We start from the raw sequence: 13,147 nt of genomic DNA, 5'->3' as shown, positions 1-13,147 counted from the left end.
CTTGGAAAGGCAGTTTTGAAATTTTGCCTAATGTAATAGGATTTACTTACCTGTTTACTCCTAAGTTACTTTAATGTTGTTTCTGGAAATAATGAAAACCTATCACATTAATTATTTTAATTTTGTTTAAATCATCCTCTCTGTTTTTCTTTTTAGTTTTTTTTTAAGATTTTATTTTTAAGGGGCACCTGGTTGACTCAGTTAAGTGTCTGACTTTGGCTTAGGTCATGATCTCATAGTAAATGTATTCAAGCCCATGCTGGGCTCTGTGCTGACAGCTCAGAGCCTGGAGCCTGCTTCGGATTCTGTGTCTCCCTCTCTGTCTACTCCTCCCCCACTCAGGCTCTGTCTCTCTCTCTCAAAAAAAAAATTTTTTTAATGTTTATTTTTAAGTAATTTCTACACCCAACATGGGGCTTGAACTCAAAACCTCAAAATTGAGAGTTGTACCCTCCACTGACTGAGCTACCCAGGCGCCTCTGTTTTCCTTTTAATAGACCCATTTAGATCACCATAAGAATGGATTTGAATGCCAATAAATCTGGTTTACCCTTAATTTTTTGGTGTTTTGTCTTATGTTCTAAATTTAGATATCCAAAGAGAAGAAGAAAAAGTAAAACGGTCAGTGAAAGATGCTGCCAAGAAGGGCCAGAAAGACGTCTGTGTAGTTTTGGCCAAGGAGATGATCAGGTCAAGGAAGGCTGTGAGCAAGCTCTATGCTTCCAAAGCTCACATGAACTCTGTGCTCATGGGGATGAAGAACCAGCTGGGTAAGATGGCCATTATCTGCAGCCTCCTCATTAATGCTGATGGCTCTTGCTACTTTTATTAGTCCTGGCTGGATTTCTTGAATGGGAAGAACAGACTCCACTCTGGTTTTTATTCTTTATATTGTCTTGGTTGGAGTGTTACACAAATGCAAAATATAATTATTACTATCATTATTTTATGATTCATTTTCTTTCGCAGTGTTGTTGCAATAATGGCAAAATAAGCATATAAATCTGCTTTGCTTAGAATATTCTGCCTCATGTGAACAGTGTTATAAAGTGACCTGAGAGTTGAGTCAGAGGAGTAAGAAGTGAGCCTGTGTATTGGAGGAATAAGAAGAGAATTTCCTCTGTTCCAAGAGAGAGTCATCCAAGGCAGAATGTTAAAATAGTCCAGGTCTGGGGCTCCTGAGTGGCTCAGTTAGTTAAGCATTCAATTCTGTTTTTTCAAGTTTATTTGTTTATTTTGAGACAGAGAGAGGGAAAGCATGAGTAGGGGAGGATCAGAGAGAGGGAGAAACAGAATTCCAGGGCTCGAACTCATAAACCATGAGATCATGACCTGAGCCGAGATCAAGAGTCAGATGCTTAATAACTGACTAAGCCACCCAGGCACCCCTAAGCATCTAATTCTTGATCCCAGCTCAGTTCTTGATCTCAGGGTCGTGAGTTCAAGCCCTACACTGGGTATGAAGCCTACTTTAGATAGATAGATAGATAGATAGATAGATAGATAGATAGATAGATAGATAGATAATCACTCAATCCAAGTTTATTTTTGGCTTTAACCCCACCTCCTTTTCTGTCTTATCTCTGGCTCTCTACCTAATGCTTCCTTACGTCTTAGGAATCTGCAAACTTGTAATGGGTATTCACACATGTGAGCTATCAGTTTAATTTCTAAAAATGTATTATAATATTTAAAATAAGAATAAACATAATTTAGTTTTCTTTTATTGTCCAGTGTAATACTGTTGTGATCTTTCACATGCATCTGTCTCTAGGCCAGTGACAGCTTGAGTCATAGGTTAAATTTACATCCAGTTGTTTTCTGTTTGTTTTTTAAATTTTTTTTATGTTTATTCATTTTTGAGGGAGACAGAGTCAGTGTGAGTGAGAGAGGGGGAGAGAGAGAGGGAGACACAGAATCTGAAGCAGGCTCCAGGCTCCAAACTGTCAAGCACAGAGCTCTATTCTGGGCTCAAACTCATGGACCACAAGATCATGACTTGGGCCAAAGTTAGATGCTTAACCATCTGAGCCACTTAAGCACCCCTAGTTTCTGTTTTTTAACTTAATTTCTGTTAAATTAAGAAGTCCTAACTCAGAATTATAGTTCCTTGAGAATGGCACCAAATGACTGTTAGATATTTAGACTTGAGTGTGGACTCAGAAATTACAGAGAAATTTTACACTAACGAACATTTTCAGGGGCGCCTGGGTGGCTCAGTCAGTTAAGTGATCGACTTCGGCTCAGGTCATGATCTCACAGTTTGTGGGTTCGAGGCCCACATCGGGCTCTGTGCTGTGACCCTGATGAGTTTATTTAAAATTTTTTCGGTATTTCCTTTTCTGAGTGAACATTAGAAAACATCTGGCTTATTCTCCCCACACCCCCCATAAAGCTCTGTATGCACAGCCGTTTTTGTTTCCCCAGTTGCAAAGATGAAAGTACACAGGATAATAATAGTAGATGTTTAAGTACCTGTCACCCGGAATGAATACAATTTGACATTTTGTTGTATTTGCTTCAGTTTTATATGCTAGAAGAAACAGTATTACTAAAGTTGAAGCTCCTTTAATATGTCTTCCCAGTTCCCTTCTCTCTCAACCACCCCATAAGTAATCACTGTTAATGAATCTTGATGTTGGTAGAAATGGTATTCTGTATATACCATTCTGCCTTGTTGTTTTTCATTTATCATTGTGTTTTTGAAGCATACCCATAACGACATATTTTTTTTAACTAGTGGATGTTGTTTCATCAGATGGATGTATCACATTTTACTTTTCCTCCACTGATGGACATTTAGGCTCTTTTCAATATTTTGCTATTACAGTGCTGCTGCGAATGTCTTTTCTCTTTTGCCCACGTGTAAAGGTTTCTCTAGAACAATTTTATACTCAGAAGTAGAATTGCTGGGTTAAAAATAAGTGGGCTGAAATTTGCTACAATTGCAAAATTGTTCTCCAAAGAGGCTTTACTAATTTACATTCCCACAAGCAGTGGATGAGAGTTCCTTTTTCCATACCTTTTCACCAACCCTTGTCAGACTTTGTAATTTTTGAGAAATGTTACCTTATTACAGCAGATAACATTTCTCTGGGAACTAGTGTACTTGATCACTGTCTTCTGTTTAGCTTTTCTTTCTGGTGTACTGATTCCTAAAGACCTTTTCAAGCAGGTAGAGCTCATAGGTAATCATCCGCATGAAAAATCTCTTCTCCTGTAGCATGTACTTTCAGTAGTAAACAGAAGCTCTTGAATGTACTGCACAGAAGTCAGAGCTTGTTATCCTTTAAATATATACCCATAACAATATATTTTATTGTTTGTTTCAGATACATATTATTTGTGGTTTTCTCACAACTGGAAAGTAAAATATTTGCTGTTTTTTTTTTTTTTAAATTAGAGCACACGTGCACAAGTGGGGAGAGGGGCAGAGGTAGAGAGAATCCTAGCAGGCTCTGCATTCCATGCACAGCCCAACTTGGAGCTCTGTCCCACGACCCCAGGATCATGATCTGAGCTGAAATCAAGAGTTGGATGCTCAACCAACCACGCTAGCCAGGCGCCCCGTTTGGTCTTTAAATGAGTCAGAGTGCCCCAAGACTCCGTTCTAGATCCTCCGCTGTTTTCCATATTCACTCTCTTCCCCCAGGTGGCCTTATCTAATGTCGTGCCTGAAAATACTGCTTTCCACATTTTTATCTTCACGCCTGACTTTGTCACCTAGGGTGTGGTGACTCCACTTATATCTTAATGGTTATGTTAAGTGGTTATCTCCACTTATGTCTTAATGGTTATGTCAGAATTACTACACCTGCACAGAAATCTTGTCTGGTCCTACTTCATCTGTATCTGCATCTACTCCCTTGTATTTCCCCCTGGGGAACCTAAGACCCCACACAGTTTCATCTGTAAATATTTCCACATGGATTCCTAAAAGACAAGGGTGCTGTCCCTTCAGTTCCCTGGTCTTTTAGTTCTTGGATGTGTTCATGAGATCATTTCCTTTCCACTGTATTTTCTCTTTCTTTCTGGAAGCAGAAGATTTTGTTAGACTTCCCAGACTGATCCTTTAATTTTCTTACCTTTCCTGTTTTCCATTTTGAAAATAATAATAGCACCTTCCTCATAGAGTAGTTGTGAGGGTTATCAACCAACGCCTGGTGTGTGGTGATTGCTCTATATATAGCTCAAAATATGATCACTGTCACCAATTTTGTTGTTGTGTTTCACTTTCTGAGAAATTTCCTTGACTTTATTTCCCATTTCTTCTCTCAAATTCTTCATTTTGGCTATCTGAATTTTAATTTACAGAAGAGTTCTCTGATTTTTTTTGAAATCATCCTGTTCTTATTTCATGAACACTTCTTTCTGAAATGTTCTAGTGTTCCTTGAACTGTTTGTCAGGGCTCCTTCTCACCACCCTCTTCTTCTCTATCTCTCTTCTTTTTTAAGAAAGAAAAGGAGAGGGTGGGGATGGTGGGGAGGCTGGATTAAGTGTAGGCAGCATGAGAAACTTCCCCAGTCTTCTCAGGCAGACAAAGCTACCAAGAGTGAAATGATAATTCTTTAATAAATCCATTTTTTAGCCCCTATTATGTGGCAGATGTATTGCTGGGCACCAGGGATAGTCAACATTATAGGCACAGTCATTGCCCTCTAGGTATGGGATGAAAGCAGCTAATCTGTAAATTTAATAAAAATACCTAAAAAATAATAAATTTAATAGTCAAGTAAGTGGTACTTCTCTTGCAAACTGTGATAAGCACCAGGAGACTGGAAAAGGGAACCGGAGTGGAGAATGGCTCCTTTCAGGGACCAACAATACTGAAGGACGACATGGGTGCTCCAACCTGAGTGCCAGGCAGCTCGTAGGAGAGCCCTGGGGCCAAGAAGAACTGCACATTTAGGAAGTTCCGGGAGGTTGGGGTACAGGAGAACATGGAGGAGGGATGGCCGGAGAGGCTGAGCAGAGAGGTGAGGAAGACAGTTTTTACAGCCGTCAGGAGAGCAAGGGTTTTCAGAGACAAGCTCAGATTGAGATCGCTGTAGGGGTGGCACAGATAAACTGCAGGACGAGTTCAGAGGAAAAGTATTCTGAGGCGAATCAGAGGCATCTCAGTTCATGGATTAGGGTGCACAAAGGCACAGATGAAATACTTCAGGCTGTGTTCAGCAAACAGTACGTGTTTCAGTTTGACAAGAGCACATTAAGTGGGGCAGTGGGAGGTAGAGCTCCAAAGGTAATTTGGAGTCAGTTTTGTAAGTTAAGCAAGGACTTATCATTCCATTTTGTAGGCAGTAGAGTGCCATGCACATTGTGAGCACAAACTGTAGGTGCAGCAAGGGACTGGCACAGCAGGATGGCAGGCGGGGGACCTGAGTGGCCATGGGCAGGACCTGAGTAGCTTAGTCAAATGAGATGCACGGAAGAGAGGACACTGGGAAGTTTTAGTCTGGATGCAGAGTAAATGGATGTAGTCAGGGTACAAATAAGCTGGAAATGCTTTAAGACCTTGAACCTGAAAAGAATGCAGGGCCATTAAAAGACACTGGAAACTGAGAGAAGGGAAGCGGCCCTAAAGAGAGAACAGAGCTTCTATTTGGGGCTGTCCAGACTGACTCCAGGAGGATCATCACCCTGCTTCTAAGTACTTAGGCACCAGGCTGGTGGGAGGAAGCCCTGGGGAGGTTGTTGAGAGGCCTTATAGTAGGATGTTCCTGATGGCAAATACAGCAGAGAAGGGTGGCACCGAGGACAGAGCAGGAGGGAGGAGTCTATATTTTGGAACGAGAGAAGAGAAAACTAGAAATACTATAATGAGAGTTCCTAAGATTAGGGTCTTGCCCTCAATGTCTGCCCCCCTTCTATCCTAGCCTGTTGTTGCTTTGAAAAGCCACCATTTGATGAAGTCACTTTCCTCAAGATCTTCAGCTAAAATGCAGATATCCCTGGGAAGGGTAACATGTTAAGCCTTGTCAGCTATTAATACGTTATGATTAGATGCTTTCCAAGTGATAGCTTTCTGACAGCAGCTTCTTGCAGAATAAGACAGATGATGAGTATGCTTTAAAAGGGGGAGTAAGTTAAGAGAAAGTTTCAAAGGTGAGACAGGAAATAGAATTACCATATGATTCAGAAATAATGTCTCTGGGTATATACCCAAAATAATTGAAAATAGGGACTCAAACAGATATTTGTACATCCATGTTCATAGTCACATTATTGACAATAGGCAAAAGGTAAAGGTAACCCAAGTATCCATTGAAGGATGAATAGATAAACAAAATGTGGTTTATATACACAAAATATTATTCAGCCTTAAAAGGAAAAAAATGATGGGGCGCCTGGGTGGCTGAGTTGGTTGAGTGTGCAACTCTTGATTTTTGATCAGGTCATGAACTCATGGTTCGTGGGATCGAGCCCTAAGTCAGGCTCTGTGCTGTTAATGCAGAGCCAGCTTGGGATTCTCTCTCCCCCTCTCTTTGCTCCTCCCCTGCTCGCACTCTCTCTCACTCTCAAACTTTAAAAAAAAAAAAAAAAAAAAGAAGGAAGGAAGGAAATGCTGACACTTTGTTACAATGTGGATAAACCTTGAAGGCCTTATGCTAAGTGAAACAGGCCTGTCCCAGAAGGACAGATAACTATGATTCCACTTACATGAGGTGCCTAGAATAGTCAGATCCACGGACACAGAAAGTACATTGGTGGTTGCTAGGAGTTGGAAGGAGGGGAAGTGAGAAGTTGAGAGTTTCAACAAGTTGTTCCCCAGGTGCCATCATTCTATGTAATTGAAAATTTGGGGAGAACTAGTTTCTATTTGTTAAAGTCCCTCCCCTTCTTTTTGCCATATGAAATTGGTTGATTTTATTTATTCCCATAAAGAAACGCTCTGGAATTTTTATGGTCAGTACAAGAAAGGAATAACACATTTCTGATCTAAATATGTCATTATATGTAGAGGCATTTGAGTCTTTATTAACCACCTCAGTGTTGCTTGCTGTTAAGACGTGAATATGTTTAACATTTTTTAAAATCCAGTTTGAATATTATAGTTTTGCTTGTTGTCTTCTAAATGCATTCATTGGTTTATTCAACATTTGAGAGTCAGCTGTGTCAGGCACAGTGGAAGGCACTGGGAATAAAATCATGAGTCCACCTCCAAATAAAAAAGATATCTTGTCCTCTCTTGGGCAGCACATATTACCAGAATGGTGACTTTAATGAGAAGATTCAATGGTCTGTGCAGAAGGATGGTATGCAAATTCATGAAGCATACTGTTAAAAAAAGAAATCCATCCATTAGGTCTCCACTCTGTAGAGCTGTTAGTGGGGCCCTGCCCTGCATATTGAGGGAGGAGCATACAGAGACCTTGCAGCTGGAGGAGCCTGGAATGCTGGAAAAACAGCGGGAAGATCTGGCGGTGGGCTGGGGAGGGACTAGCAGAAAGAGCTATAACCAGGCAATGAGGCTCATGTCATGATCCCTTTCCGTGTGACTTTGCTCTTTCTAATTTTAAATGTCAGGTAGTTTTTATAATGCTAACCTCTTGTTTTCTGTATCATTCTAACCTTTTTGGAGATTCTTTTTTTATTGTGAAATATGTATGGCTAAAAAATCTTCTGTGCTCTGCCTGTTCGCTCCTCCCTCCCACCCCAAGCAACCATTGATCTTTTTACTGTCTCCATAGTGTTTGCCTTTTCCAGAATGTCATATAGTTGGACTGATACAATGTGTTAAGTAAGCCTTTTAGATTTGTTTCTTTCATTTAGTAATATGCATGTAAGTAAATTTCCTTCATTTTTTTTTTAAGGTTTACTTATTTGAGAGAGAGAGAGAGAGAGAGAGCACGAGAGAGCACGGTGGGGGAGAGGCAGAGAAAGAGGGAGACGCAGAATCCAAAGCAGGCTCTAGGCTTCGAGCTGTCAGCACAGAGCCCCATGCAGGGCTCAAACTCAAAAACTGTGAGATCATGACCTGAGCCAAAGTCGGATGCCCAACTGACTGAAGCACGCAGGTGCCCCAGTTACCTTCATTTTTTTAATGGCTTGAGAGCTTTTTTTAACATTGAATATTCCCTTGTATATACCACGCTTTATCTGCTCCATTATTGTTGTTCTTTTGCAAGCAACATCTTGGTTGCTTCTAAGTTTGGGCAATAATGAAGAAAGCTGTCAATCTGCAGGTTTTTGTGTAGACATACGTTTCAGCTCATTTGGGTAAATACCAAGGAGCTCATATATAAGAGTAGGTTTAATTTTGTAAGAAACTGCCAAATTGTCTTCCAAAGTGGCTGTACCATTTTGCATTCCCACCAGCAGTTGCTGTTGCTCCACATCCTCACCAGCATTGAGTGTTGTCAGTGTTTTGGATTTTGACATTTTAATAGATGTGTAGTGGTATCTCCTTGTTTTAGTTTGCAATTCCCTAATGATATGTTGATCATCTTTTCGTGTGGGGTTTGCGGGGTTTTTGCCATCTTTTTTGGTGAGGTATCTGTTTAGGTCTTTGCCCATTTTTAATTGGATTGTTCATTTTCTTACTGAGTTTTAAGAGTTCTTTGCATACGTTGGATAAACATTCCTTTCTCATTTGTTTTTTGCAAATATTTTCTTCCAGCTTATGGCCTACTTCTCATTCTGCTGTAGGGGTGACTTATTATTATAAAACGGTTTTTATCTTCCTCACATGCTTCTTTCCTTGTGGAACATAGAAAGTACATTTTAGTTTTTAGTCTTTTATTTTTCTTTGTATATTCATCTTTCTTTGTTTTGAGTTTCCATTGTAGCATTGGCCTTTTAAAAATCTACTTCCCCCAATCCTGATTGGCAATCAAATTAAAGTCTTTTGGGATTAGTTTTATTTCTAAGTTTATTTTTGCTTCTTCTTTTCCCACTATACTCTTCCTTTTCTTCTTCTTCTTTTTTTTTTTTTTTGTTTGTTTATTTTGAGAGAGAGAGAGAGAGCAGGAGAGGGGTAGAGAGAGAGGGAGACGCAGGGCTCGAACTCCCAAACCATTAGATAATGACCTAAGCCAAAATCAAGAGTCAAGATGCCCAACCAACTGAGCCACCCAGGCACCTCTCTTGTTTCTTTTAACAATCAGAAACTCATACCCTTTTCAAAGTACAAATGTTTTAGTATTTAATACTTATCACACCAGTTTTTTTCTTTAGCTCCCATCTTTTTATTTTTATTTTTTTACTAATTCAACTCAAAAAAGTTTATTGAACACATGTCATGTTCAAGCACTCTCTGTGGGAAACTCAGCATGTAAATTAGGATAAAACATGGGCCTGCGTAGACATCAAACTTTATAGTTCAAAAAGAACTATATGGAATAAGCTTTATTTTTGCCCTTCTTTCCCTCACTTACCTTTTTACAATAACCAATAGTAACTTTAATATTTTAAAACTTTTTTGTATCATTATAATGGCATATATAATTTGTTATTTCAGCCATATAGATTCTTGATATTTCTGCTGTAATATATACTAATCTTAATCTTAATAGATCAGTATTTCACTTCACCATTCCAATATTAAGGAGAAATGAAGAATTCTCTGCAACTAACAAACTTCCTTACTGCTTTAGAAAAATCGCAAAATGGTGTGTATGTCACCCAGATATTTCCCTGGTCACTCTTGTTTCCTTGCCTCTTGTTTTCCCTTACATGTGAGAGCTGCCTAGAGTCTGGATTCAGATGGGTAAATTTTTAGTAACTCGTAGCTTAGCCAGGCACTGCAGTGCTCAGGCGGTCTCTGTGCCAGTTTTGTTGGACAGCTCAGAACTTTAAGTCTCATGATATTGCAAAACAGATTTGGAAGGCTGCCATATCTTTGACATGTTAAAGATGTGTGTATGGTGGTGGGTAGGGTGCAGGGCAGAGGGATGATCATATGCTATTACCATGATTTCTTATATAGAAGTGTGTATATGATCAAACGACAGAAAATATTTCCGTAGCAAGGAACTGTAACCGCCATACAGCAACACGTAGACTCGCTATGTATCTCATCCTGATTTCTCTCATTTTCCTGAGGACTAGTGACAGGGCCCTCAGAGAGCAGCAGCCATCCATAGGCTGGTGTATGGGGAACACTAGTTGTGTATAGCCTAAAGTGTTGTATTTTCCAGTGTGGCCCTGGCAAGATCTAGAGCTGTTCCTCCCGTGTGACTTGTCCTGGGATCACAGTCATTCCTAGTGGGCTTCCTTCCCTAAAGCTCAGATGCACGCCTTCAGGCTGCTTTCCACATCAGCCGGATGGTGTGCATGCTCAGAGTGTGTACCTGTTGTAGCTAAAGTGTACGGTTTAGAAAAGTCAGTCTCTTGGTCAACTAGCATAGTAATGTAGGTTCACAGATAGTTTTGGGAGTCTACCTACTACTGTTCTCTTTTATTAGAATAGCTTATAATTTGACTATCACTCTTTTTTTGTTGTTAATTAGGCTTCACACCTGCCACAGGGCGCAGGGCGAGGCTTGAACTCACAACCCTGAGATCAAGACCTGAGCTGAGATCAAGACTCAGATGTTTAACCACCTGAGCTACCTAGGCGCACCTGACTGTCATGCTTTATTCCCAATCCTGTGTCACATTCTGTTGAACGATCCTGTTCCTTTTCCTTTTCAGCGGTTTTGCGAGTGGCCGGTTCCCTACAGAAGAGCACAGAAGTGATGAAGGCCATGCAGAGCCTTGTGAAGATCCCAGAAATCCAGGCCACCATGAGGGAGCTATCCAAAGAGATGATGAAGGTGACCTGGGGCCAACTCTGCATCCTATTCCAAACAGTTAGCAGTCACTTCCAGCAGAGCAGGGTGCTGGGGCTGGGTGGGAATGGACGGACCACTGTTGCCGGACAGAAATGATTTTGAAGACCGAGGAGCAGCTGTTAGCACTGGTTGAAACTGTCTGAACTGAGCATGGCAGAGGATGGGTCAGATTGCCAGTGTTCCTTAGAAGAAGTGAAAGTATACCCAAGGCTCAAGGGGAGGTGGAAGATTCAGGGAGCTAGAGTTTCCAGGCTCCAACATGAGCAGGGAGACAGAAAGAAACCAGGGTCTTCCTCAGGGGAGTATTAGTGACGCTGGGGAGGGAAGTCGTTCCAGACCAGGAATTGGCAAACCTTTTCTGTAAAGGCTAGATAATAAAATGTATTTTATATTTTATGGGCCATACATTTCTGTTGTAACTACTCAACTCTGCTTTGTAGCACAAAAGCAGCCATAGATAATATAAACAAATGAGCATGACTGTGTCAAAGTGAAACTTTACAAAAACAGGCAGTGGACTGGATTTGGCCCACACTCTGTGGAGTTTAATGTCCCCTATTTTAGGCCAGAAGAGGAGAGACTGAGAACCGAAAGCAGTAAGTACCTGCCACCCCCAGGATCAGGGCCTGGAGAGGACCTATACCGGTGGCCTTCAGACAGGGAGGGACAAGGCTCAGAAGAGCACGGTTACTGAGTTCCCTGCCAGCCAGTGGTACGTCACACGTGCTGTCCTATAGAGTCCTCCCAGTGACCCTGTGGGGGAGATATTTTTTTTACCCCATTTTACACAGGAGGAAATTGAGTCTTCAAGTTGCCAGGTAATTTACCTAAGTGGCCTTGGTCGTGACAGATCTGGGCTTGGAGCACAGATGTCTGACCTTATTGCTTGAGCTGCCTCAGAAATGGTGGTAGGAAGTATCTCAGACAGGTGTGTTTCACACTTTTGACTTGTGACCTAAGAGCCAACACTGTATACTTCAGCTTGTGCATAGAAATTGCGTTTCTTCTTCCTAGGGAATTTCATTTATGAACTTGAATTATATGCGGGACTCTGAGGCATGGGGGAGAGGAACTGGAGAAAACCAATAGCAACATATAAAGCTCAGAACCTAGGTCTTTGGGATGAGAAATCCTTGGGCAGTAGTAGGAAGGAGGGACCAGGGTCAGGAGTGTGTGTCCTTTAAAAGTGGTACGTGGATCTTTTTTCCCAAGTTGTGATGACTGTCCATGTAGAACAGGATAACAGGGTAATTCTTGGAATGACTTTAGGCCCGCTAAATTCTAAATTTGTGACCACTAGGATCTGAGGGGAAGCCCCTTTAAGAACCTGGGGTCTTTTCCACAGTGGTTTCTGAATAGTGAAAGGAGTATAGATTTGGAGGAAGGCCTGCGTGTAGTAGATAATAGTTACTGAGGTCACTCCAGGATATACATCCCCAAGTACAAACTGAAGCCTGTGGTAGGGGCCCAGCTCCTCAAGGGCAGGGACATGATATTAGTCATTCCATTTGTCCCAGCCCCTGTCCTTTGTGTGGCACAGAGTAGGCATTTGATGAATGGTTGCTGATTGAATAGGTGGATAAATGAATGAATAACAGTTTCTGCCTCCAGGATATGGAAGGCTGTTACAGTCAGGATTCCAGGAGGCTCGTGTAACTAGTTAACCAGCATGTACTGCACCTCTTTTCAGTAGCCTCCAGCACTGAGATGACATCCATTCATTCAGGCCATTGAATTGAATCTGAATTGAATCTGTTTATTCATTTTGGTTGAGAGGAAAGGATCTGAGAATGGGTAGAATATGGTTATTCTGATTCATGTTATTAGGAGTCACTTGAGTGTTCTGGCAGCACAAAGGCAGGCAGGAGAGAGGGCTTGCTTTTACATCTGATAGCATCAGCGTAGGTAGTGAGAGTCATGCTCTGCCGAGTGCAGGGAACCAGGGCTGGAGCTGTCACAGGTGACCTTCTGCTCCTTGAATCACTGGATTAGGTACAAAGCAAGGGGCTCAGCTGTTGCAAGTGGCAAAGCAGTTAGGATTTTTCTCTATTGGCAGCTTCTCAGAAGCCCGAACCCTTGCTTTCTTTCTGCCTCTCCGTCCCTTCCCACCTCTTCTCCCCAGGGGGGCTCTTTCTGACTTTGGAGGATGCTGTTCTGACCTTTTACTTCAAAACCAAACAAAAAACAGTCAGTAGGGTCCTAGTTGGGAGCTGAGGACAGTGCTTGGCAAGGAAGACTGCGGGTCTGGCCTGTGTTGGCAAGTGTTCAAGAACAGTTTCCTTTTTTTTTTTTTTTTTTAATGTTTTATCTATTTAAGTGTGGGGCTCGAACTCACGACCCAGAGATCAAGGGTCGCACGCTCTTCCAACTA

At 41.4% G+C, this 13,147-nt stretch overlaps 1 protein-coding gene across 4 annotated transcripts in view; it reads left to right on the top strand.

Annotated features, from left to right (window-relative positions):
- The window catches only part of LOC115510806 (E3 ubiquitin-protein ligase RNF103), a 110,338-nt gene that overhangs the window by 92,696 nt on the left and 4,495 nt on the right, over window positions 1-13,147 (top strand). For all 4 annotated transcript variants that reach the window (XM_030311051.2, XM_030311055.1, XM_030311050.1 and 1 more), the window contains 2 exons: window positions 591-770; window positions 10,637-10,758. In XM_030311051.2, coding sequence (XP_030166911.1) covers window positions 591-770; window positions 10,637-10,758 — 302 coding nt within the window. The remainder of the gene's footprint in view (window positions 1-590; window positions 771-10,636; window positions 10,759-13,147) is intronic.

Source organism: Lynx canadensis, chromosome A3 (assembly GCF_007474595.2).
Source record: "Lynx canadensis isolate LIC74 chromosome A3, mLynCan4.pri.v2, whole genome shotgun sequence".
NCBI classification, from domain to species: Eukaryota; Metazoa; Chordata; class Mammalia; order Carnivora; family Felidae; genus Lynx; species Lynx canadensis.
The sequence above is the reverse complement of the archived record's forward strand: the minus strand, read 5'-3'. Positions and strand labels throughout refer to the sequence as shown.